The sequence below is a fragment of the Amblyomma mixtum genome, chromosome 7, assembly GCF_055824585.1.
Source record: "Amblyomma mixtum isolate Tamu chromosome 7, ASM5582458v1, whole genome shotgun sequence".
NCBI classification, from domain to species: domain Eukaryota; kingdom Metazoa; phylum Arthropoda; class Arachnida; order Ixodida; family Ixodidae; genus Amblyomma; species Amblyomma mixtum.
In genome coordinates, this window is record NC_143018.1 from 116,398,671 (window position 1) to 116,424,859 (window position 26,189).

At 46.4% G+C, this 26,189-nt stretch overlaps 1 protein-coding gene across 1 annotated transcript in view; it reads right to left on the reverse strand.

The window, feature by feature from the left end:
- The window catches only part of LOC149337289 (transient receptor potential cation channel subfamily M member-like 2), a 350,682-nt gene that overhangs the window by 190,051 nt on the left and 134,442 nt on the right, over positions 1 to 26,189 (reverse strand). Inside the window, exons 13-16 of the mRNA XM_089554378.1 lie at positions 25,943 to 26,072; positions 17,312 to 17,455; positions 17,015 to 17,245; positions 1,803 to 1,995 (exon numbers count right to left, since the gene is read on the reverse strand). Of these exons, the coding sequence (XP_089410504.1) occupies positions 1,803 to 1,995; positions 17,015 to 17,245; positions 17,312 to 17,455; positions 25,943 to 26,072 (698 nt within the window). The remainder of the gene's footprint in view (positions 1 to 1,802; positions 1,996 to 17,014; positions 17,246 to 17,311; positions 17,456 to 25,942; positions 26,073 to 26,189) is intronic.

Consider the following 26,189-nt stretch of genomic DNA (forward strand, 5'->3'; position numbering starts at 1 on the left):
ACAATACCAAATTGCGGCAAAATTAGAAGTGAGCCTTACAGAAACCCTGCGAGAAAACCTTTCTTCATAGAAAATGCCGCCCACTTTCAAGGCTTTCGCCGATTGGGGCGATGATGTTTTGATTGGGATTTGACGGTTTAAAACACGGCACGAACCGCCTTCCAGAAAAAAAATTCACAGAACAGACATTGTTACAAAAAAAAATAACTATCTGTGACATATTCAAAAGAGATGATGCAGTAGTATGCAATACAATATGCGTATAGAATAAAACATAAGATTTCTTAGTGGATGCAATGCCAAACAACAAAGCTTCACTCAGCTGGTTATGAGAGGTTAGAATGAAACTGTTCAGAAACTGGTGATGATTTGGTTTGTTTAATAGTTCAGTTTTTCTGCTTGCCGCTGAACACTTTATGCATTACAAGTTAGATATGCATTGTGTGTGTGGAAGCCAGAGGGGTATGCTGTACGCATGTACTGAACTTGTTGAAGTTTTGACTAACCAGCGAAGCTAAGCAACAAAAAATTCTTTGCAAAGTATTTTCTGACTTTTTGACGCTGTACCAAATCAAATAAAACCACAAGCACTCATCTAAAAACGGCGCACAGAAAAAACACGCAAAACACAGGGCCGTTTTTAGATGGATCGATACCAACTAGCCCAACTTTCTGCTTTACTGAAGCACAAGCACAAAGCTGGAAGTAGATTTCATGCCTGTTACTATTTTGGAGGGATATCGATTGATGGAAACGGAAAGAAATATGGCCTGCACTAGACATTCAATTTGCTTTGATTTGGTTTATTTGGGCGAACGTACCAAAGCGACTCCGGCTATGAGGGAAGCCGTAGTGAATGGATCCGAAAATTTCGACTACTGACCTCGCAAAGTACATGGGCCTCTAGACTTTTGCCTCCATCGAAATTCGACCACCAAGGCTGGGATCGAACCCGCGTCTTTTGAGTTAGCAGCCGAGCGCCGCAACGGCTGAGCCACCGCGGCGGGTGCTTTTAATTTAAAATAATATCAAGCAATCAAGCACACCTAATTGGTGCTGTTAAATTATCAGGTATTCAAGGTGTTTCAAGAAATAAAAAAATGCAGTCATGGTTTTTTCTTTGAATTCAGATGAAATTGGGTCGTCATTCGAAATTTTTGAATTCTAGCAGATTTCAAAGCACTATTAAAGAAAAGCGCCGCTGACAGCAAGCTGGCTGTTTGAATTACGGCCATCTGTAGTGCTTATGAGATCAAGATCGTTCTTCTCGACCAACTTCTCGCAACCACTTGTTAATATAACGCCACCTGCCACGGTAGGCAGCTTGCTGACAGTCCGGTGTTCCTGTTGTGACGACCCAACAAGGTCACATGACGGGCAGCCTGCTTTTCCGCTGACAACGCGCACGAAGTCGACACTAGCAATGCCGGATTTTCTGCTGAGCAGGAACCTAAGCGCTGTAGCGTTAATGGTTAAAAAGCTCGCGATTAGATACTACTTAGCAGGCCTGCCATTTAATACGTCTCAGCTCTGTTTTCTCATGCAGACCACCGCTAATAGTCTAAGTGAAAACGCCTATCCCTGTCGTGCCTAGGTAATGTGCAGTATTTGATTTTAACGTGCAGTGTTTGATTTCCAAGGAAAGCTGTCCGCAAAGCGAGTCGTTCATTGTAACGAATCGTGAAGAAAAACAAAAACAACATGCAGGGAACATACCTAGCATTTATTTTCTGCTTATGGTCATTATATTCTTCCCTGGCACCTAACCATCCAAGGGAATTTTTCTTTGTCCGTGTGGAAACAATGAGTATTTGGCTCACCTGCAAGGTCCTCGATAGGTGTCAGGAAAAGGGAGAACCACGCCTTGTGGAACATGCGCCGGAAGAGCTCTACGGTGATGTGGTAGTCCGGGTAAAGTATTGCATGGACGACAATGCCGCCGCATATTATTGCCAGCAGTGCCATGCGCATGAAGTTTGTGAAATCCCGTACGACCTGGAGGCAGAAAGCACTCTTAAAACACACGTCAGCCGAACGCAACTAGCTGACCAACCCACTAGTTGACCCTAACTAGACCCACGTAGCGGTCGTATGGTCAGATACCTATGCGCGTTGCAGTTATTATAGTGTCAAGTAGTGGTGACGGGCATCCTGCAGTCGGGAAGGCATCGAAAGCCTTCTAAACGGGGCTCTCCCTTTGGCTGCCTTGCATCCACAAATAACAAAACAACTAGGCAGTGGCAATAGGAGCAAGCGAGCTCGGCAGTCGTGGATGAACACATTCACCGCCGCTCTTGGCCGTTCTCGAGGCAAAGCACTTACTACATTCGGCGCGAATAGCATCTACGACAGTTTCGTAGGGACTAAAAGCAGTTGCGCGTGGTGGAATCATTTGAGGTGTATATGGTCATATCTCACGTCATAAAATGATAAAGCCCTGTGCTGGCGGCCAAGAAGAAACAAACATAACAAAGCTTGACGCCAATATGTAACCAAGGTGCACGTATCAGTTGAGGCGTTGGGATATAGTTTTTGGAAATGCACTTGAAGGCTGGCCTCTGAAGTTTTTAGCCTCACGCTTTTGAGCCGAAAATTGTCAAAAATTGTCAGCGCTTTAAACTGACATCTCCTGCCGTGTCTATCATTTTCATCAAAACTTTTAAATTTTAGAGTGTAGGCTTCAAAATACGATGAACATTTAACGACAAACAATTTAGCTTCGAAAATGCGATCAAAATATTTTTCAAGGCGTTCAGCATTTCCATGCTTTGGGTATTCTATTTGTCGAAAGGTGGACTCGTGGTGGCTGTGCAACCGCACAGTCTAATTCCTTTGCTTTCGCCATGGAGATTTTTACGCTCATTGTTCGTGTGGCGATATCCCTGTCCTGCTGTCCGTATGCTCCGGTATACGGGTGCTTCCCTTCATTCATTATTACAGCGCAAAGACGGCACAGAACAAGAAGGGGACACAACAGCGCTGACTGTCAACTAAGATTTATTCGAGACCAGCAGGGTTTTTATACCACCTGGCGATCAGAACAGGAAAACAAACATACAAGAATAGCTGTAGGCACGCGCAAGGGTACAGTAACGGCGGTTATCCGGCACGTGTCAGATTTCACAATCAAGATACTTCATCTCTTTCTGGGACAATGCCACTGATGGTGCGCTTATGCACTCGTCCTGCAGTCTTATAATCATAGCAGCTTCTATTATTTCTCTTGTTAATGTGTCTCGGTGTTTCCCTATGACACTGCATTGCCTATACATCGGTTTACATTTATCGTTGCTGTCATCTTCAGCGCTGCAGTCCCTGCAATGTTTGGCTACGTGGCCTGTGGTAGCCACACGTGCGACATTGTCACTGTGCTCTTTTAGCCTTTTGTTGAGACAGCGGCCAGTCTGCCCGATGTATTTTTTCCCACAGGACATGGGCAGTGAATACACCACACCTTCTTTACATGGTACAAATTGATCCCCGTGTTTAACTTTACACCTGCGCGTTTCGTTAGTCGTGCAGTTAACTTTTTTGCACAAGCTGGAAAGCTTTTCCGGTGCTGAAAATACTACGTCAACGCCTGCCCTACTTCCAATTTTTCGGAGGTTGTGCGACACCTGATGGAGATAAGGCAAAACAACCTTTCTTTTTTTCCTTTGCCTAACCGGTTCGCTAGTATGGCGAGGTCTCAGGTTTTTTAGCTGCTTTTCTGCCACTCACACTAGTACATCGGAAGGATAACCAGCCACCGTAAGGCGATCAACTTGTTTCGCAAAGCTTAGTTACATACTATGCTGGCAACACTTCTTTAAAACATTATTAAAAACAGAATGAATAATGGCCCTTTTTACAAGTTTCGAATGAGCTGATGCATATGGTAGGATGGGTTTTTTTGCTCGAGGCTCGTACGACTAACACACATGGGACGGAGTGAAATGAAGGGCGAGATCTAAGAACCTGATAGAATCAGTAACTGGGGTTTCATGTGTTAAAACCAGTGGTTTAAGACACTCTGTGAACATTGAATGAATCTTTAAGAACTGCTGCTCAAAACTGAGGTTGTCATTCTGTACTAACACAAAGTAATCATCTACAAATCTAAAAATGCGGCACACACCGAGCCCTTCCAAACGATCTTGCAGTGTTTTGTCACGCAAGGCCAAAAACATATCGCGAAGAACCGGGGCTAGGAACGAACCCGCGCTTGCCGATGCTACAGTCAACCTGCCGCGATCCTGCTGTCACCGTTCCGCCACTTCACGACACGCCCTTGTTGCAAAACTGGAAGCTGCCTCAACCCTGGCACGCACTAGCGACATCACCAGCAGCAGAGGCTGTAAAGAAACAGTTTCCGTTCGCGCCGATCTGTAGGCTAGGTGGCTGTTGAACCGCACTTTCTAATGCCCTCGCTTTCTTCAAGCAGGTTGGTAATTCCTACAGCCTACTTAATAAGAAAACTAGCAACTATTTTTTACTACTGCTACCTGGCCCAGATAGCTGTATCTGTATTGTTGAATGTGCATAGGTTGTTTATTTTTTTATTTATTGTTCGATCCTTGTTGCTTTTGGCTGGGGACCTTGAAACGAACCCAGGGCATAATATTGATGCTGTGCTTGCTGAACTAAAGAAACTATTGGCTGGGTAATCTATGCTCCTCTCGGGGATACAAGATATGGAAAAACAACTTGCGACTACTAAAATGCTAACGGCAGATTTTACTGCACGCGTGTGTATTCTACAGACGGCGACAGCACGAATTTCTGCTGCGACTAAAAAAACCTAGAAACCTAGAAGCCCGTGTGGACGACACTTAGAGCAGGTTGCACCACAACAATGTAACATTTCTTGGCATCCCTGACACTCGTGCGACGGAAACTTACGCGCAATCGGAAGAATTCGTCATTAGCCTTTGTTCCTATACATTAGGTCTAACTGTTTACCCAAAATATTATTTAAGATTGAAAGTTTAAGGTTCATTTCCGCAACTGGGTGTTGCGAGGACAGCCAGGGAAAAAGCTGTATAGACAGCTTGAGAGGTCGTGGCTTCCTCTTACAGTGCAGCATTGGCGGCGGCAGAGTACGACATCAAACAAAATGTACGGAGAAAAAACACGTAAGTTCGGTACAGAGAATGAGACATGTACGTCCAGTACGCAGTACATAGTGCTTGTGGGCAAAAAAAGTGCATTAGATTAAAGATAAAGAACCTATAAAGGAAAAGACGGGGACGAAAAAATAAAGGACAGCGAAACTGGCAAGTGCGCTAAAAATGGTAACAGCAAGAAAAAAAAAACTACACGAACATTTGGGGCAATTTTTTCAGAGAAATATTGGATACATCAAGGTTCTTGTGGCAGTACAACTGGTTCAGAAGTGTCGGTAAGGTGTGCGGCAGCATTCGTTTGCCATAGTCTGTGCGGCATTTCTTAACATTCCAAGGCTCTGCTGCGCGGGTGTGGCAGGAAGTTCTGCTTTGCTCTAACCCAGCAAGTGTAAGCAAGGAGCCATCATTTTTCTTTATGGCGAGTTTATATTTAAAGCACAGCCTATCGTTATACATGAAATTCATTTGTATAACGTTGTGTTGATGGGAAAGGCTCGCAGTGTGGAAGAAATACGGCACTTTACTTGCAATGCGTATAATACGTTTTTGTAAGACTGTGAGTTTGTTAATATTTTCAGCTGTTATTGGTGCCTGCACCATACATCTGTACTTGGCTATGAAAGAGAACAAAGAGTGGTAGAGTAAGATGTTGACTGACGTGGGAAAATTAAAGCGATTCCTGCGCATGATACCAACTGTTCTGGAAAGTTCCTGAACTACGTAATTAATATGGTCATTCCACGACATATTTCTTGAAAATTAAAAGACCAGAGTTTTCACAGACTGAAGAAATTCTACTCCGGTATTGTTTAATTCAATTATAGGAATTTCTCATGTTTATGACATGGGTGAAACATGTCTGCTGCAGTTGTACTAATTTTAATTTTTAAGTGATTATCAGCCGTCGAAGTATTTATTTCTTTACAGGTTTTATTATCTAGATTTGCGAGATCAGCAGTTCAATTACCCGAAAAAAAACAGACTAGTGTCATCTGCCCAAATTATGTACTTAGCAGTACTATCGATGTGGACAATATCATTGCCATAAGAACAAAAAGAAACGGACCCAAAATGCTCCCTTGCGGAACGCCAGAAGCTACCGCTTTCCGCTGGGAGCATTCACCGGCAATACTAACAAACTGAGACCTATGTCGCAAGTATGAGGAAATCCGCAAATTGGGTATGCCTCTAATACCGTAGTGACCCAAATTATTAACTAAAACGGAGTGAGTAACAAGGTCAAACACCTTTGAAAAATCTAAAGCTAATCCAAGTGACGCGTTTTTTTTTGTTTAAAAATTTTTAATATGAATTCTTACAGAGCAAGGGGAGCTAACTCAGGCGATCTGTTTTTACGAAAGTCATAATGAGCTTTAGTGATAATGTTTTATCTTTCAGTGACACAGGATAGCAGTTTAAGATTAACTTTTTCGAGGCCTTTAGAAAACACAGGCAAGGATTATATCGGGCGATAGTTTGCCATTTCATTTTTGCTTTCTTTTTTTAAATACTACTGTAACTTTTGCCCTTTGCATAACACGCGGAAAAACGCTGGAAACCAAAGACACTCTGAAGATGTGGGTGAGGCAAGGTGCAAGAATGTCGATAGTAAATTTTTGGGGCTGTATCTGGGAACTTGACGCATCTGTAGCTTTACCGTTATTAAGCGATTAAAATTCTGTAATTACTTCCTCTACAAGTAACCGGTGTTAGAAATATTGTTTCACGAATTCGGGCAGTGAGATAGGACAGATTTAGGTCACCGTTTGATGTGTCAGCAAAGGAAAGAAAGTTGTCATTGAAGGTATCTTCTAGATCAGCACCTTTTAATTCAATCCCTTCATGAGTAATGTTTGTGGTTGGTCCGGAAGAATTACCAAAGATAGATTTTAAAAACTTCCAAACTTTTTCAGATTGTCCGCCAGATTAATTAAATAGGATAGAAATATATTGCTTTTTAACGACGTGATGTTGCTTTGTGACGAATGTTCCTAAATCTTTGAACGTTTTCAGCGGTTCAGGACATCTACTTTGTAAAAACTGTCTGTAAAGTTTATCTCGTTTTCTTATCAACTGCAACATGCCCTTGCACACCCATGGTTTCCTATTTTTCTTTGGGAGAATTTCTTCAGTGGAATGGAAGCATTATAAATATCAGCAAGCATCTGTAAATATTTTTTGTATGCTTCATCAGGGTCGCTTTCCTCAAAAACAAGTTCCCAGTTAACAATACATAAGCGTTCCTTGAACTCGCATAACGTGTGATCATTTATAATTGGATAAAATGACGCTTGCTCCGGTTGTCGTTGAGAATTCGGAGTGAGATCGACAGATATGAACATTGGTATGTGATCACTTAAAGCGTCTGCGATGTTGCCTGATTTAAAGCTTTCTGCTTTGAAGTTTGTTATGAAAAGATCTAAAAGTGTTTCTGATTCTGTGGTAATCCGTGTAGGTGACATGATGACATTTTCACAGGAGTGAACTTTCAGTTGTTGTGTTATTATTATCTCGATTGTTGTGTTATTATTGGCCAGAATGTCAATCTGAAAAACGCCCCTTAATATTAACTGATATTGGTTTATGTTAACAATTAGAATCAGAAAATAAAAAGTGCAAGGCAGAACTGCTACCCGGTGTACGATAGCAGACATAAAATATCTTTGTGCCAGACATGACTGCAAGGACTTCGTAATAGGGTGTGATACAACAAAATTCAGGCAGCATTACCGATTCCATAAGATTCGAAACTGACATTGAAACACCAACATCGGTTATACTACCATAGTCCAGAGAAGAGCGCACTGCAGAGCGGTAAATTTGTAAGAGGGATGTCCTATCGGCCCCCAGTGTTTTCGCGACAGCACTTTGAGTATGTTTTCGAGGATCGAGAGATTTTCTTCTTCAGTGCGTTTATGTGAGGCAGGAAAGCGAGTTAATTGTGAAATGTTACGCCTAGAAATTTACGTTCATTTTTTGCGGGTAACTCTATTTCGTCAGGTGTAGGGTGGAATCTGCCTGTAAACATCGCTTGAGTGAGAAAAGAATGGCCACTGTTTTCTGTGGAGAAAACTGGAAACCGGTCCTGCCTACCCATGTTGCCAGTTTATTTATTGCTAACTGTATTTGCCGTTCACATATTGATACGCTCGACGATGTGGAAGCTATCTGGAGCTTGTCTACATGCACTGAGTACATAATAGATCTTGGGATTATTATGCGAAGCATATTACTAGAGGTACACTACAGCCCTTCGCCGTGGTTACGCGCCGTGCGCACCACGTGACACATGACGTCACGACAGAGGAAGATGAGGGTCCACCTCGCGCCGTCGCTGTGGTTGCACGCCGTTCAGACCACGTGGTACAGTGACGACACACCACGTGACATACCACGTGACACATGACGTCACGGCAGATCGCCGTCACGCGCTGGGAGAGGGAGAACGATGCCATCGCCCAGACACCGGAATGTCCTCGAGCGGCATTCCCGCGCATTTCGCGCGTTCACACTCGGTGTAGGTGAAACGCTCGCTCCACCGGGCAGGCGGACGCGGCTTCCGTGGCATTCCAGGCGCCCACCCAACGCGCGTCTGGGGGTTAGTCGGCGTTCCGCTGTAGCCATGCCGTTGTCTTCCCCCACGACGAAGGCTTCTAGTGGTTGTATTAAAATGATCAAGTATTCAACCAAGGAAAGCCATGTATTAACAAGCCTAGCCATCAATATGCTTCGCATCTGACCAGGGTTAACCAAGTTAAGCCTCAGCCATTTTGTTTTTTACTTAGACAGTTCGTTTTTACAACAACACCCCTGAGGAACCCCGTTATCTTGAATGAAGTTTCTAAAAAAGGATTAATCCCAGGTGTACTTGAAATGAGCGTTTCGACAGGAAATCATTTAGGCAGCTTAACATCCTGCCGCGGATGCCAAGTTCGGCAAGATCATGAAGAATCCCAAACCTCCATTGTGTCGTATGATTTCTCCAGGTCGAAACATACAACTAGGCAGTCTAGTTAGTGTATAAAAGCTTGGCGCACAGTATTTTCACGGCGAACTACATGGTCAGTCGTTCAGCATCCTTTTTTATAACCGCATTGATGAATATCAAGGAGTTCACGTGATTCAAGGACAAAATTCAATCTTATATTGAGCACACTTTCAAAGGATTTCGTTAAGCAACTCGTAAGGGCTATTGGTCTATAACTGCTTGGGAAGGCTGGTGGCTTATCAGGTTTGGGAAACGGTACAATAATAGCTTTCTTCCAATCTTCAGGTATTTTCCTTAGTATCAATATTTTGTTGAAAATTTTCAAAAGTGCCTCTATAGCAGGCTCGGAGAGATGAGCCAGCATTGAAAAGTATTTCATCAGGCCCCGAGCAGTTTGTTTTCCGGCAGACAGCACTCTCTTTATTTCTGGGAGTGTGAAGAGACTATTGTATTGTTCCTTTGTGCTGCCACTAGTTGGGAGCCTTTGCTTTTGGGCTACATTTTTGTATTCTAGAAATGACTGGGTATAATGTGAGGAACTATAAACTACAGCAAAGTGCTCCCCTAATATGTGCGCCTGTTCTTTAGTACTTTTTTGTGGTTTGGTTTGGTTTATGGGGTTTAACGTCCCAAAGCGACTGAGGCTATGAGAGACGCCGTAGTGAAGGACTCTTTTGTACACCAGGTAATGTCAAAAGTGAGCGGTGAGGAACTGGAATTTAATTTTCGTACCTGCTCCCGCATTTTTTTTCGATGTGGCCTGGCTGTTTGTAGAAGAGATGTAACTTTGCCATGATGCTTTCTCGGCGTTACGATGGACGTACCGAGCTTTAGCTCTGGCTTTATTAAAATTTACGAGGCTCTCTTGTGTCAGGTATCTGCCAAAAATACCCCACGCTTTGTTTTGTTGTTGTTTTGCTTCCTTGCAGTCTTGCGTTCACCATATTTTGTGGTTTTATCGCACCACTCCAGAAGACTGAGGAATAGCTAAGTGTGCGGCAGCTAAAATGCAACTTGTGACATTTTTATTGATCTCATCGATGTTCAGATTATCTAAAGACATTTTTTCTAAAGTGGCTTCTGTTCTAAAGAGTTCCCAGTCTGCTAAATGAAGTTTCCAAAGTCGTAGTTTAGTTGGGATGCATTGTGTTGGAGATGCTAAACTGAGTAGTACCGGAAAGCGATCACGGCCATATGGGTTGTCGATGACATCCTATTTAAAATCGTTAAAAACAGACGGTGAACTAAAAGACAAATCTAACCAACTCATTTTACCCGAGGTTGGGAAGCAATATTTACTTTTACCAGAGTGTAACAAATAAATATTATTGCTAAGAATAAGATCCTCCATAATTTGACCTCTGGTATCTGTTTTTTCACTTCCCCAGAAAGAGGAATGTCCATTAAAATCTCCAACTACCTAATAAAGCTCTGGTAGGTACGCTAAAAGGGTTTCTAGCTCTATGTTTGTGACTAATGTATGTAAGTAGAGCGGCTCCTACAGCCTCTAATTTAGCTGTATGTGCTACTTCACGGGCTGCTATACCTTTCTGCACGGCGGTGGCTACGCCTCCCGATAGCCTGTTTGCATGCTCTCGCTCATGCCGGAATAACTTAAATTTCTTTCGTAGATTTTTATACTGCGGACCTACGTTAGTTTCCTGCAGGCACAACGCAACAGGGGAGAATGAAGTTAGGATGTCCTTTATGTCGGTGAAATTATTTAAATGTCCTCTACAGTTCCAATGTGTAACGAATGCCATCTTGTGTGTGGAGGGTGGGAACTGGGTTTAGGTTGGCCCCATGATTCGGGGCTTGTCTCTTCTTTCCGATCCAGGGAGTTCCGCCGTACCTGCGATGTCGACGGCACGGAGCAACCCTGGTTCGTGTCCATCGCCTCTTCAGAGGCGCTGGACGACCGTGCAGACTGCACGTGGCTCTTTGTGACAGACCTCGCCTCATGGGCAGAGGTCTTGGGGTCCACTGCCTTTAGAGGCAGCATGACCTGCTTTGGAGGTGGTGGAGTAATGTTAGCTACTTCCACCTGGGATGAGGCTGGCTCCGCCGCAGCCTCTGGGCAGGTGCGGGAGGCCGGTGTGATGGCTCGCCCCGTCCTAACACACCGGTAAATATTGTATGTACAGTGAGAGAAAAATTGCTTGGAATTCTGATTCGTGTTCTTGTGTCTTCAAATGAAATGTTTTCTTTCGTTTTCAGTGTAATGATTTTTTTTTTCGGTCTTCCCCGATGGCCAAGGCCTAGAGTAGGCTGGGTATTCGCCTACACAGTTAGCGCAGCGGAATGCAGCTTCACACTTTTCTGAGGCGTGTTGTTTTGAAGCACATTTCGCGCATGTTGTGCGGCCGCGACAGGTCTGGGAACCATGGCCATACCTTAGGCACCTGAAAGAACGTCTGGGATTAGGAATGTAAGGTCTCACGGCAATCTTTGTGCACCCCACTTCGATGGAGTCGAGGAGTGTGCAACAAGTGAAAGTAAGTACCACATGCTTCATAGGGATTTCTTTTCTTCCTTTCCTTATTTTGATGCGTTGAACTTTGGTAACATTTTGATCGGTTAAGCCGTCCAGCATTTCCTATTCGGTGATATCCAGTAAGTCAGTATGAGAGATCACTCCACGGACAGTGTTTAGTGACCTGTGGGGTGTGACGGAGACACGAATGTCCCCAAATTCCAGATGTTGGGGAGTTTAGAAACCTAAACTTTGTCGCGTATTTCGAGGAGCAAGTCTCCGCTAGCTAGCTTGGTCACCTTGTAACCGGAGCCCAAGGCTTCTTTCAGACACTTCGCTACTAGAAAGGGTGATATTCTCCTTGCTGGTTTTTCAGGATCTTCACTGTGGACTACGTGATATTTCAAGAAGACTTCTGTTGTTCTTTGTACAAACTGCTTGATTAATTCGGTCCGCCCTCTCTTGAGAGGGCAATCGTTTGATGTAGGAGGGGGAGCCATAGGATATGTATATTATTGACCTACGGTGCCCGCCACCCACCATGGAGCCCAACGAGGGGACGGGACAGGAACGTGAAAAACAAGCCCTGCGCACGCCAGCTGTACACCCCAGCTATAACCAAATATGACGCAACTCAGGGTAGTTGGCCACACAAGCTTAACTCTAGCCGCCAGGAAAAAAGGAAGATCAAAGAAATGACCAGAAGACAGGAGAGTTGTAAGAAAGAGATAATAAAGGGAAAAATAGAGGGGAGGATAGGAACATGCGACTGCCAGTTTCCCCCGCTCGGGCCAGGCTGGAGGTGCCGTCTACGGGAAGCTGGGGCCAAAGTGGTATGTTGCCTCCGCCGAGGGGCCTTAAGGGTCCAAACGCTCGGCATTGGCTCAACCACCAGGATGCCCTTTTCCCCGGACACGGCTAAGCCACGCCCGGCTAAGCGCCGATGCTCTGGTCTGTGTTGACGCATTGCTCACCATCATCCCCCTGCTGGGATGTCCCTGCGGACTCTCAGGAACCCGTGGTGTCGCCACTCACCAACGTCTGCATGCTGCAGACGCCTCCTTCCCCCCCTCCCTGCGGGGAGCAAGATGTGGTATTCACTCAACTTCAACTGGACAACAATGCTCGTCGCAAGGAAAGACCCGAATTTCATAAATTGCCTCGGGGGTTCCTTTCTTTGTATGAGTAGCCAAAATGCGCACGAAAAGCAATTGAGCTGGCGCTACATTTTAAGATGTAAGCCTTACTTGCGCGACTGAGCAGAAACCAGTCTGTGTGGGCGTGTCAGTGTGTGTGTTTATACTCGAAGATACTCATAAAAGACGGCGTTCCCGTGTAACCTGGCAGGTTGCGGTTCAATTAATGATTTGTCGCACGAGTTTGCTCCGGCACAACTGGATCGAAGAAATTTCACCGGTGCCAGCAACTGCCATCCTAGTAAAGTGGCGGACCGCTACTGCACCACTGCCCAGGACTGGTATGAGTACTTCCAGGTGCCTATGAATGTTAAGCAAGGAAGGAACAATTCTGCCCATCTGGACATTAACCCATTAGGTATCGCGTCATAAAGTCCGCTATACGGCGTCGACTGCCTTCACGGTGCGGCGGCGTCGCGGTGGCGGCTAGAGGCATGAAGAAGTAGAATTTCCAGCTGCGTGGCATCGGGGGACATCACCCCGCAGTGCGCCGACTGCGTTCACAAAGAAGCGGGCGGGCTTACGCCTTCTCACATGTAAGAAGTCTTGTCTCTGCCTGCTATTTTCTCGCCTTGCTTCGTTATTACGCGGTACGCTTCGTCAAACGCCGATCAGTTCGGATGCCCGGCGACGCTGCCTTCGGAACGACGTGCCGAGTCAGGGTCCGGATTTTCGTGAGCCGAAGCCAATGCGAGAACCTGGGCCCTTGCAGATGTCAAGTTTAAGGCCCACGCCACAATAAAATACACTGTAAAGGTTTCAGGTAGCCTGTACAGAGAACTGTGAGCTCGAGGATTGTTAACGGAAGCTAGCAGGACGGAACTAAACAGCACAGGACGCTTGCCGCTAGGAAGCGTCGGCGACGACAACGGAGTCGTGGGTCCTCACTTTTCCTGTACGTTCTCCTTTTATGTACACGTTGCGCCTCCACTGTTAACAATTTAGGGAACACAGGCAGCTGAGTGAAGCTTCTATATAGCTCTGGGATTTCTCGTTATTTTTGTGAAACGTGAGCTCTGTGCCTGTACTCCATGCACTAACTTTTAGCTATACTCTCTATGGCGAGCAAAATCTACAGTACAGTTTACAAACCGCTCCGCAGATGAAAGCAGTGTCCTTATCAACCGGTAGAGAATGTTTATCCCTCATCCGTCGCAGTAAAGAGATCCAGTGCACCTCCGCATCAAAAGCAAGGCCACACAGTATTTGTTGCGCGTAAAATTTAGAGGTACGCTTCTGTTTACTACATTTTTGGCTTTATCAAAAAAAGTTTTTAGGCTTTTCCGTTGTAATATTCGTTGCGTATTTCTAACTAGAAAAGCGCGTCAGTAGACCACGGCGCCGACGAACAGGAAATGTGTTTTTTCCTTGATGACATTTCTGTTAAATTGCAGTAAAATTTTTCTTCTGCGTGGACACAATAAATTTCCGCAAATGCTTTTATAAAATTTTTCAAGTAGTATGTCTGAGATTGGCTCAGTGCTACTTCATCCTTTCGGTGAAATGCTTCGTTTCCCTAACGCTCGACACCGGCAACGCAGAGGCAGTGTATTTTGTAGAACGTCCTTGCGGACTGATTGGTTCATGTCGAGGAAAGTAAAGATTGTGCGAAGAAGGCGACGGCGCGCAGCCTCAATGCTTGCTTATTCGTTTGTTGGCCTCTCCTCTAGCCGTCTTAACTTTCCCCAGATGGAGACTGTGTATGGCCTGGGCCATACACAGTCTGCCATACACATGGCCATACACATGGCCTGGGCCATACACAGTGGGCCATACACATACAGAGGGCCATACACGCCCTGGGCCATTTCTTTATGATAGCACCCATGCGGCGGTGTAGGGAGCGTGCCATGGTGGTAATCGGCTTGCGTACTGCTCGCACCCCTTCTTTGTCAATAATACAGGCCAAGGATTCGCTGACGGTCATATCGATTGCAAAATGTTGTTCCGTACCATAGCAAGTTTCCAATGCCGCTTGACGTTGCCGGCTGATCTTTGCTCTCCGTAGCAGAGAAGCTGCGTCTTTTGAGGAGGCAGCTAATACGAATACATAGGGTGTAACCCTAATGTCAACCGAGTGCCAATAACGTTCCATGATCACTTTTACAATATCGTAGAGAGTGCGACCTGCACTCAACGCAGTAGTCTGAACGAAAAAACGTAGCGTTCAAACAGGACACAGAAAGATCAGGACAGGACGGGGCTACATGTAGCCCCGTCCTGACCTCATCTTTCTTTGTCCTGTTTCAACACTACGTTTTTTTGTTCAGATTATGCATGACCAACTGGCCCCACAGTGTACTCTGTTAAACTCAACACAGTGCCGGAGCCCTATCGGCATTTTCTTCGGTCCTCGATGTGTCGTTACGAGACATTTTGCCACGTCAAAGGTAGGGGAGGGACCCGGCGTGTGCCTCAAAGCTCCGGTTCCACACTTTTGCTTAAAAAGATGCTTGTTTTTCCTTGATATTCAAGTTCGCAGCATAAAAAACTAGGGTGCCGCTGCGGCCCCGATTTTCTGACAAATTGGATTCAGTTTCCTTTAAGATTTGTCGAAGCGGATGTGGACACGCTTGCTTCTTTGATCTCCTTTTAAAAAGGCGCTTCAACAATTCTGAGAGCTCTGAGTAGATAGCTTCTAAGATTCTGAGACAATCCGAGGGAGAGATTTTTGCTGGACTAGAATTTATTTTACGACTGCTGCGCGTACACGATTCTGTTGTTCACTATAAAGGACGTATTTTGCAGAAGAATCGCTCTTCGCAGCCGAAGGGAATGTTTGTTCTTTTTAAACATTTTCTTTTATGCGTTATGGGTTTTTTGAGGAAAAAAATCTACGTATTTGTAGATATGCGTTTTTGAGTCTAAAGCGCGTGTGTGCATATTTTAAACTGAGTCGTAATGTAGCGGACAACTGCGCCGCGGTATATGTTCCGTTTGGTTTGGTTTATTGGGGTTTAACGTCCCAAAGCGACTGAGGCTATGAGAGACGCCGTAGTGAAGGGCTCCTGAAATTTCGACCACCTGGGGTTCATTAACGTGCACAGACATCGCGCAGCACACGGGCCTCTAGTGTATAAAAATAATAAAAACGGTGAAGCACACATTTTGGAACAATAATTGATGTCTTAATTCCAATCATGCCGTCATCTGGGGTTGCAAATTGTGCGCTGAGTATTTTTCGGGTTTTTTTAAGACGAGGCGGCAATAGTGAAATGCAACCGGGCTCTACCTTTCCCTTCTACATAATTTCGGAGAACTGCAGACGCACTGCCGTTTAACTCCAGCGAATTGCGGTTGCCGTCGGCCCCTATCCTTCCCTCAATGTCTTCCTCTCTGAATTTTCCCGCGGCTTAAGGCCACATGCGTTTAAAACAAATTCAGTTTGGGCTACATGGTGCACAGCACTTGAGACAGGAAACAATAGCGCGTACAAAAAACGAACACAACGAAAGAACGACGGAGGAGAAGCGCTAACATCGTCTAACTTTATTCGCTGAGAAGCCAGCAAATGTAAGGAAAAACAAAGCGCGCGGAAATCAATTTCATACACAGTCAACCCAACCGCTCAAGATACGACCCCTTGGCCTTCAAAAGTGTCCCATTATATCTCCCGAACACAATTTTTTCTCTCTTTCTTTCTGATGTTAAAAGTCTCCGAAACCTCCCGTGCTTTATTATCTCTGATCCTGTCCTGAATCTCTAGCTTCCGAAGCCTTCGCTCACACTCTCTGCAATGAAAGGACTTTTCCCGTGGAGAAAGTTCTACCGCACGGTGACACACATTGCATTGTACACAATGTTGCGAAACATGCGTGCTTCCTTCTTTTAGCGACTGCACGTGTTCAGCTGCAGGGTCATTGTGTTGTATTGGTTCCTGTCTCAATAACGAATTACAAACGCGTTCTGAGGCTGATGCAGAGAGGTGTATTTGCACTAAGACTCTGGAGAGGATTTTTCTGCACTAGCTACAACCCCCCCCCCCCCCCCCCCCCCCCCCCCTCTGCCCGCCTTAGCGTTGCCACAGCAATGGCGAGCCTTGGTCGCCTCTTGCGGGCGCTGGCGGTTTGTTAGCCTTCCGCAGGTGTCTGAGAGCAGGGGCGACGTAGGTGTCCACCCGCTGTTCTCGACTTAAAGGCCCGGACATTTTTTGTTTACTCTCCGGGAGCGGGGGAGCTCTCCTTAAAAATCTGCCTAAATATTAGTGCAGTTTCAGATGAGGGCGTCGACCAGTAAGCGACAACAAACTTACCATTAGTTTTATCGTATACAGAAGCGGTCCAATCTGCGGCGATATTGGCAGGTAGACCAGCGTCTGGAGGTAATAGAAGTACACAAGTGCTACACATACAAGCACTTTTGCGCTGTAGGGGTCTTTAAAGGAGCCGATACCAAAGAGTCTCGAAGACATGTAGGCAACCCCGAAGAATGTTATCAGGAAGACCTCTACACACTTTGAAAAGAGCGGTACATTTGCATTGGTCTGAAAAAGAAAAGATAAAGAATTACTTGTGGAAAAAATCCCGGTATGAGATAGCGAACAACTTACGAGATGCAAGCGATAGGCGCGGTCAATGATTTCCGCGACGATGAGGAAAATCCACAGCACACATACTACGTCTAGCGTCTTGTTTCCGCACGAGGGCCACAGAACAGCGATGCTGAGCACAGCCAGAAATAAAATGTAGAAGATCTGGAAAAAAAATACTACGTATCAGCAATTTTTATCACAAACGTATCAGATGGTGAAATGGACGTGGGCTTTACGCTTCTACATGAGCTTGAAAGGCAAGCGACTTGCTTTCTCGGCTTTCTTTGCGCTTTTTATATACGGTGACCCAGCTACCAGAGATCGAACGTGCCGAAAAGGGGACGATGCCAGAATATACGAAGTAGTAATCTGGGATTATCGCTGTCACAAAATTCGCCGCATTTATGAAAAAAGCCAGCGCCGCGCGGATCACGCCAGCGCGCGCCGCAAGAGCAGGGGAGAAGGGAACCAGAGAGAGCGCCTAGCCTTTTGTGTGTTGCCACCCTCGCCACCACCCCTCTCCTGCGCGGCGCCAAGGAATTACGTCACGGCATGTCGTCGATTTTTCCAGAATGTCGGAGTAGTTTCTACTCAATACTGACATAGAGGGCATAGCCTGGAGAGGGCTAAGTGATTCCCTGTCTCTCTTCACTCGTGAGCTAGCGGTGGTGCCACACAAGAAAGATCTCGAAGCATCTCCAAAGCAGTCTCCGCGCCCAACCAACGGGAAGAAGAAAATTGCACAGCTTATACTGTAGTGTATGTGCATGCCTGCCCTGGCGCGAAGAATGAACAGACGCAGAACGCGCCTATATATGAACGGCTTTCGCCGCTGTCTGTGAGCCCGAGCCGCCGTTTAAGCTTCAGAGAAGCGCGTCGCTCGACTCCCGAGACAGCACCACTCGCCCAGCCGCGGTCCAATGAGGCAGCGTGCGCCAGCGTGCGCGACCTCGTCGTGAACCTCTGGTCGTCAGACTGTCGCAGGGCTCAGCGGACAAATTGTGTCTTGTTTGTTTGTCTCTCTCCTCTGCTAGTACACTTGAGGTGCAATAATTCATATATATTGTAATCTCTCTCGAGTGTCACTTTGCACGAGTTGCATTGTATTGTAAATATATTTGTATGTGCTAGTGATTATGAAATCCTCGGTATAGTCTCTTTGCTGTATAAAGTTTGCTTTGTTTGAACACCATTGCCCCCGACGCATTCTCTGGCTTGCGACTTGCGAGGGCTTGACACCAAAAACCGACCCCCTCGTCACTTGGCAGCTGGTGTCAGCTGAGCTTTCCACGCTGAGTCGAGGGCATCTCCTTTGTGACCGAGGCAGCAACCCCCCCACGCTGTAAGGTTGTCTGGGAAAGCACGTTAAAGCGCGCGAAGTGAATCGCCTCGGCTGAAAGCTGCCATCATCGCCGCTCGGTTGGCCACCACGTCCAAGAACGGCAGGTTAGAGCTGGTTATTGCGATGGCGTAAAAGTAGGGCATCCACCTCGCGTGCAAGAGGACCGCGGTTCGAACCCCGGTACCACACAATTCTCCACCGGGTTAAAAAAAACTTCGCGTGTCGATGGAATTGCATAACCAGGCCTGGAGTGCGGCCTGATATCGGTGAGGAGAACCGACAACGCACTTCCTCACCAGAACAGGATTTGGCCAGCCTGGTGTAGGACGTCGCCGAAACATTCTATGAACAAACCAACTAACTTTCGGCCCTCAGACCCCAGCGGCTGCTTAGTGAGGTTGGGAGGACAGATGAGGCGTATACAGTACTGAAGGGCGGGCACGTACTGTGCTATCGTGGATTAGCAGACAGACGAGAACTAGGTGTGAGATTCCTCACAAATCAGGATATAGCAGGCAACAAAGAAGAGTTTTACATTATTAACGAGAGAGTAGCAGCTATCATAATTAGTCTTCATAACAGGTACAACCTGATATGGTGCAGGCCTACGCCCGTACATCAAGCCATGATGACCCGATAGTTCAAAGCTTCAATGAAGATGTGGAATAGACAATGACCAAAGTAAATTCACAGCACACTATACTTATGGGCGACTTTAATTCGAAGGTAGGTAAAAAGCAGGCTGGAGACCAGGCGGCAGGTGATTGTGGCATAGGTTTTAGGGATATTAGGGGAGAATTATTAGCAGAGCTCGCAGAGCAAAATAATTAAAGGATCATGAATACCTTATTCCGCAAGCGAGCAAACAGGAAGAGGATGTGGATGAGCCCCAATGGAAAGACTAAAAATGAAATACACTTTATACTTTGCATCAACTTAGTATCGTAGAGGAGGTGGAGGTCCTCAGAAAGGTCCGCTGTAGCGACCATAGCATTTTAAGGTCTATTATTAGCTTAGATTTGAATAGGGAATGGAGGAAACTAGTGAAGCGTAGGGCTATAGTGAGATATTATTAAGAGAGAAGGTAGATGAGTTCAGTATGTCGCTGCACAACATATTTTCCGCTTTAACTGAAGAAGACGACCGTAGTGTTGAAACGCGGAATGATAATCTCACAGCTATTGCTACCGAGTGCGCCACAGAAGTAGGTGGTAGGATAGTTAGTCAGGATACCGGGAAGCTCTCTCAGGAGAATAAAAATCTGATTAAGAAACGCCAAAGCATGAGGACGCCTAACTCTACTGACAGAATAGAACTAGCACAGCTATCGAAGTTAATAAATAAGTTCCTACACCCCACCTTCTTTATTCATCACCACCTGGCTCGACTGGCTTGGCGCTGAAGGGGAGGAAAAACAGCTACTTCTGGTCGCCCAGGGGGTCGACATGCTCGGCCTGTAAATTTTGGCCGAATAAAGGTCTCCTACTACTACTACTAAGTGCCAGGTAGCCGACATAAGAAAGTTTAACGTGGAGAAAATCGAGCAAGCTTAAATAACATAGGTAGCCTGAAAGCAGTGGAGAGAAAACTGAGCATAGGTAAAAACTGCGCATAAGTAGATGTATGCGCTAGGAGACAAACAGGGTAGCAATATGGATGCGATAGTTGAAGTAGCCGAACAGTTTTCAAGAATCTATACAGTATCGAATGTAATAATCAATTTACTGAGAGAGGCAGTCGAGTACATCAATGGGACATCCCTCCAGTAAGGAAGGAGGAAGTAAAAAACGCCTTTGGAGCAATGCAAAGGGGGAAAGCAGCTGGTGAGGATCAGGTAACAGCAGATTTATTGTACGACGGAGGAGAGATTGTGCTACAAAAACTAGCCACCCTGTATACGCAATGCCTTGAAGCCATGAGAGTACCAGAAGGTATGAAGAGTGCTGACATCTTAATTAATAAGAAAGGAGACGTGAAGGACTTGAAAAATTACAGACCGATCAGCTTAATATCCGTCGCCTACAAGTTATCTACTAAGGAAATTGGTAATATAGTCAGGACCACCTTAGACTTCAATCAACCAAGTGACCAGGCAGGATTTTGTAAAGGATACTCGACACTATACCATATTTACACCATCAATCAGGTAATAGAGAAATGCGCAGAATATAACCAACCCCTATATATACACTTCATTGATTACGAGAAAGCACTTTACTCAGTATAAACCTGAGCTCCCATGCAGGCATTGCGACATCAGGGTGTTGAAGAGTGTTATGTGAAAATATTGGAAGACATTTATAGCGATTGCACAGCTACTATAGTCCTCCATAAAGACTGCAATAAAATTCCAGTAGAGAAAGGTGTCAAGCAGGGAGACACCATCTCGCCAATGCTGTTCACCGCCTGCTTACAGGAGGTATTCCGTGGCCCGAAATGGGAAGAGTTGGGGATAGAAGTTAATGGGAAATACCTGAGCAATTTGTGATTCGCTGATGACATTCCCTTGCTAAGCCACTCAGGACATGAACTGCAAAGCATGATCAGTAAGTTAGAGCAGAACGGTGGGGCTAAAATTTAACATGCAGAAAACCACAGTAATGTTTAACAGCCTAGCAAGGGAACAGAAGTTCGCAACAGGTAGCGAGGTGCTGGAAGTAGTAGGAGATTTGTTTGGTTTGGTTTATTGGGGCTTAACCTCCCAAAGCGACTCAGGCTCTGAGGGACGCAGTGCATGGTGAAGGGCTCCGGAAATTTGGACCAGCTGGGGTTCTTTAACGTGCACTGATATCGCACAGTACACGGGCCTCTAGAATTTCGCCTCCATCGAAATTCCACCGGCGCGGCCGGGATCGAACCCGCGTCTTTCGGATCAGCAGCTGAGCGCCGTAACCACTGAGCCACCGCGGCGGCGGAAGTAGTAGGAGAATACGTCTACTTAAGGCAGGTACTGACCGCTGATCCGGATCATGAGAGGGAAGTAACTAGAAGAATAAGAACAGGGTGGAGCACATACGGCAGGGCATCTGAGATCATAAATAGCAGTTTACCAATATTCCTCAAGAGAAATTTATACAACAGCTGTATCTTACCGGTACCCACCTATGGGGCAGAAACGTGAAGGCTAACAAAGAGGGTTCGTTTATTTTAAGGACTACGCAGCGAGCTATGGAAATAAAAATTGTAGCTCCAACGTTAAGAGATAGGAAGCGGGCGGCTTGGGTGAGGGAAAAACGTGCTTTAATGACATCCTTAGTTGAAATCAAGAGGGAGAAGTGCGCTTGGGCAGAGCACGTAATGCGAAGGCAAGATAACCGCTGGTACTTAAGGGTCACGGAGTGGATTCCAAGAGAAGGCAAACGTAGCAGGGGACGGCAGAAAGTTAGGTAGGGGGATGAGATTAAGAAATTCGCGGGAATAGGGTGGCCGCGGCTGGCGAAGGACAGGGTTAACTGGAGAGACATGGGAGAGGCCTTTACCCTGCAGTGGGCGTAGTCAGGATGATGGTGATTATTGGTCGGGCTCAAGGACGGCGCAACAAGGCTTTCGAATTGTCGTCCACTTCTGTGAGCACAGCTGATTACGGCAACTCACGCGCCTCGCTCATCCACTGCCTTCAAGACTGCCCGTGCGCCTCTCTGGTGAAGTTGGCTCCTCCAGGCAGTGCGCCACGTGCCCTGCTTCGGTGACAGCGCAGCTCACAGGCGCAAGCTCGTCAGTGTTCGTTTAGCTTCAGACTCAAGATCTTCCACCGTTCTTCCACCCCACGGTCAGGCGCACCGCGCCGACAACGGTATCTGAACGCATTTCATGCATAACTCCAAAGTACTGGAACTTGTCTTCTTTCCTTACCAATGCCGAATCGCGCCGCAGAGGTACGGTGGCAGTGCGGTGGTCCTGTGGATGTTGCATGTTTGCGCACGCCTCTGTAAGGGATCGGTAGTGCGTGCGGGGTTGTTAGTACCGCTAATTCTTTCTCAGCACACCGCCAGCTGCCGTCTGAAATGGACGCCACCGGCGTGAGGGGGGCGGCCGGGGCACTCAAAGCGAAGCGTCTCCTTTCCTCGGAACGCGGCCGCTCGCGAATGCGCCGGGAAGTACGGGTGTGTCCCCCGCCTCGCGGTACCGATTCGCGCTCTTGCTGGCACGAATGTGTATTTGTGTTTCTTTTTATTTTATTTTGTGGTGGAGAGGGTGATTTACCCTACGGTAGTTGGAGGGCTGGCCATGCTCTCGATTAGCCAATCACATGAAGGGTGTAGAATGATTAAGTGCTACCAAATGAGGGCCGGGCCTTGAGGTCTTTAAAACCGGGCTCCGGCTCCAGAAAAAGGGTTCTGTGCTAAGGTGAGATGCTATGCATCTTCGGCTATGCCGAGCAGGGGCCCCTCCTCTAGTGTTAGCCAGTTCTACCTTTTTGTTGTTTTGTATCTTTTTGCCGTTTAATTTGTCTCTAGTGCCTTAACTTCTATATGCTGTAAATATCTGTATATAAAACTTCAAGTATTCCCTTTATCCCTGCGTCTCAACTCATCGTAAGACCGTCTCTGACGGGGCACCCCTGGTGCGAAGATCAAGCTTCAGTCTTGAAGTGAACAAACCGTCTCTGGCGGGGCACCTCTGGTGCAAGGAAAACGAAGAAGAACCTGAACTTTACTCCTCCTTCGAAGTGAAGTGACTAGCAGAATCGACGTTGGAGGACGTTTAGCACCGACGAGGAGCCCATGCCGTTGTTCAGAGTAGCTGTTCGAAGCGACTTTGCAGCAAAGTGGCTATTTTACGACTCAGCCTGGCCCTGAAAATTGCACGCTGGCTCCCAGGATATTTTTGACTGATTGCAAGAAGCTGGATACTCTGTTAAAAGCAAACTGTTTACTGTAGACTGAGGATTGCTGTGAATTTTGAGAGCGTGGACGGATTTGTGTTGCACCCCTCGTTCGTCCCCTCGAGTGGCCTGACTCGAAGCTTAGCATTTTCGCAGCGCAAATGTACGCAGCTGATGTTACGGCGTTTATTGCTTGCTTGATGTGCTTCAATTGCAGAATTGAAACCTGGTAAGTCACTAATGGTGGCATTACGTTCTCGCGGGTGATTCCAGTCGCTGGTAGTGCGGACAAAAAATGAATTCTGGTATCTTAACAGCGCGTGCGCGTGGGGGGTACAGAGCATTGGAATGTGTATTGAGGGAACGGCGTAGGGCGGTCTGTAATGTCGTTACCTTGAGGTAATGACTGATAAAATCTATGAAAGAGGGAGAGTAGTGCTATGTTACGACGGGATGCAAGTAGGGTAGATCGAGCTGAGCTTTTAATGTTCTAATGCTGCTGCTATAAGAATAACGGGCAGAACAAATCCAGTGGCGCGGATTTGAATGGATTTGAGGATTGTGGAGAGGTCATTGTGATTAGGGTCAAAAATTGCGTAGCATATTCTAGTTTAGGGCGGATTAGGGTCCTGTAAGCAAGCAGTTTAACAGAAGGCGGGTAAGCGACAGATTTCGGCGTAGATAGCCCAAAACACAGTTTTGCGAGTTGGTGACCTTGTTTACATGAGTTCTCCAAGTTAGATCATTAGATATACGAGGTCTGTTAGAAAAGTATCCGACTTTATATTTTTTTGCGAACACCTGATGGATATGAAACAAGCGCGCTTGCATCAGGCGACCTTGAACCTAAATGCGCATGCACGAATTTTTTCCCGCCTGCCGATAGCGTCAGTCGCTAGGACGCAGCATTTGAGTGAGGCAGTGCGCAGTGCTCTCGTCGGTTTTTTATTGCAAGGAAAATGGCGCAGTGAAAGGAGCAGCGCTACTGCATAAAATTTTGCCATAAACTGGGCGACAGCCAAGTGGAAACCATTCGAAATATTCAGACGGCTTTCGGGGACGATGCTATGAGGAGCACACAGATTAAGCAGTGGTACAATTGATTTAAAGATGGCCGCACATCGGTGGAGAACGAGCCACGCTCCAATCGCCATCAACATGCCAAAATGACCAGGTCTTTGCGGAACTGAACGCTATAATGATGCGGGACCGTCGCGTGACTATCCGAGAAATTGAGGAAGAGGTGGACATGAGCAATTTCTCCGCACATTCCATTATCACCGAAGATTTGGCCATGGAGAGAGTTGCGGCGACATTCGTGCCGAAGCTGCTCACAGTGGAGCAAAATCAGCTTCGTGTTGAAGTCTCACAGGACATGCTGAATTCCGCAAACAGTTACCCCGACTTCATCAACATCATAATCACTAGTGACGAGTCTTGGGTGTACAGGTACGACCCGGAAACCAGATCCCAGTCGTCACAGTGGAAAAATTCCACGCCCCAAGACTTAAGAAGGCCCGCCAAGTGCGCAGGAATGTGAAAGTGATGCTGACTGCTTTCTTTGACACCCCCTGTGTGGCAGACCACGAGTACGCACTCCACAGGGTCAAACAATGACCAAAGAGTACTACAGGGATGTCCTCCGTTGCCTACGTGATGCTGTGCGGCGCAAGAACCCGGAGATGAGGTCAACAGGAAATTGGCGCACCCATCGTGACAATGCTCCTGCACATTCCTCGCACTCGATTCAGATTTTTTGGCGAAAAACCAGACTTCTGTAGTTCAACAGACTCCTTACTGTCCTGATTTGGCGCCTGCGACTTCTGGCTGGTTCCCAAAATTAAAAGGCCATTGAAAGGAGCGCGATTTCAGACAAGGAAGAACATTATGGCTGCAACGACAGCTGAGCTAAACTCCATTCCGAAAGGGGCCTTTTCGAAATACTTCGCGCAAGGGCAGCACCGCTGGGAGAAGTGTGTGGAGTCCTAAGTAGACTACTTTGAATTTGAGTAGGTTTGCAACGCTCCAGTTATGCAAGTTTTTTTTCTACGGCCAAAGGTCGGATACTTTTCTAACAGACCTCGTAATAACACCTAGGTATTTGCAGGAGTCAGTAAGGGCGACGGTATTTTGATAAGAAAATAAGTAGGAACCACATAGTTACGGCGATGGTGGAAAAACAACAGGGAAGTTTTGCTTATATTGAGCGTCATGAGCCAAGTGCCACACCATTCTAATACACTGTTAATATCTTCTTGTAAGCTGGAAGTATCTACGTAATTTGTTATTTGGCGATATAAGACACAGTCATTGGCAAAGAGGTGAATTTCAGAAGAAATGTTAGGCGGATCATTAATATAGACAAAAAAAAAAGAAGAGGACCAAGGACAGTTATTTGGGGCACAACAGAAACGGCGCGGGGTATACAATATGAATGAGCGTTGTCACCGTGCTATCACCAAATGACGCACGCGTTCCTCACCTGGTACACCCAGAACTTGGTTATGGGAGCACTCCACATCAACCGCACCATCTTGTGAAGCGGTGGGTTCATCTGGAACAGTGTGCTTTCTTGAGCAGCCGTGCCTCCGGTGTCGTAGCGGTCACACTTCCTGCAAAATGCATGAAGACGGCCGGAGCGAACTCGGTGCCGAGATTATAACAAACGGCGCGCCGTCCATGCCTTTGAAACCTTCCGGGTACACTGCTGCCTGTTGTAAGTGAATTTA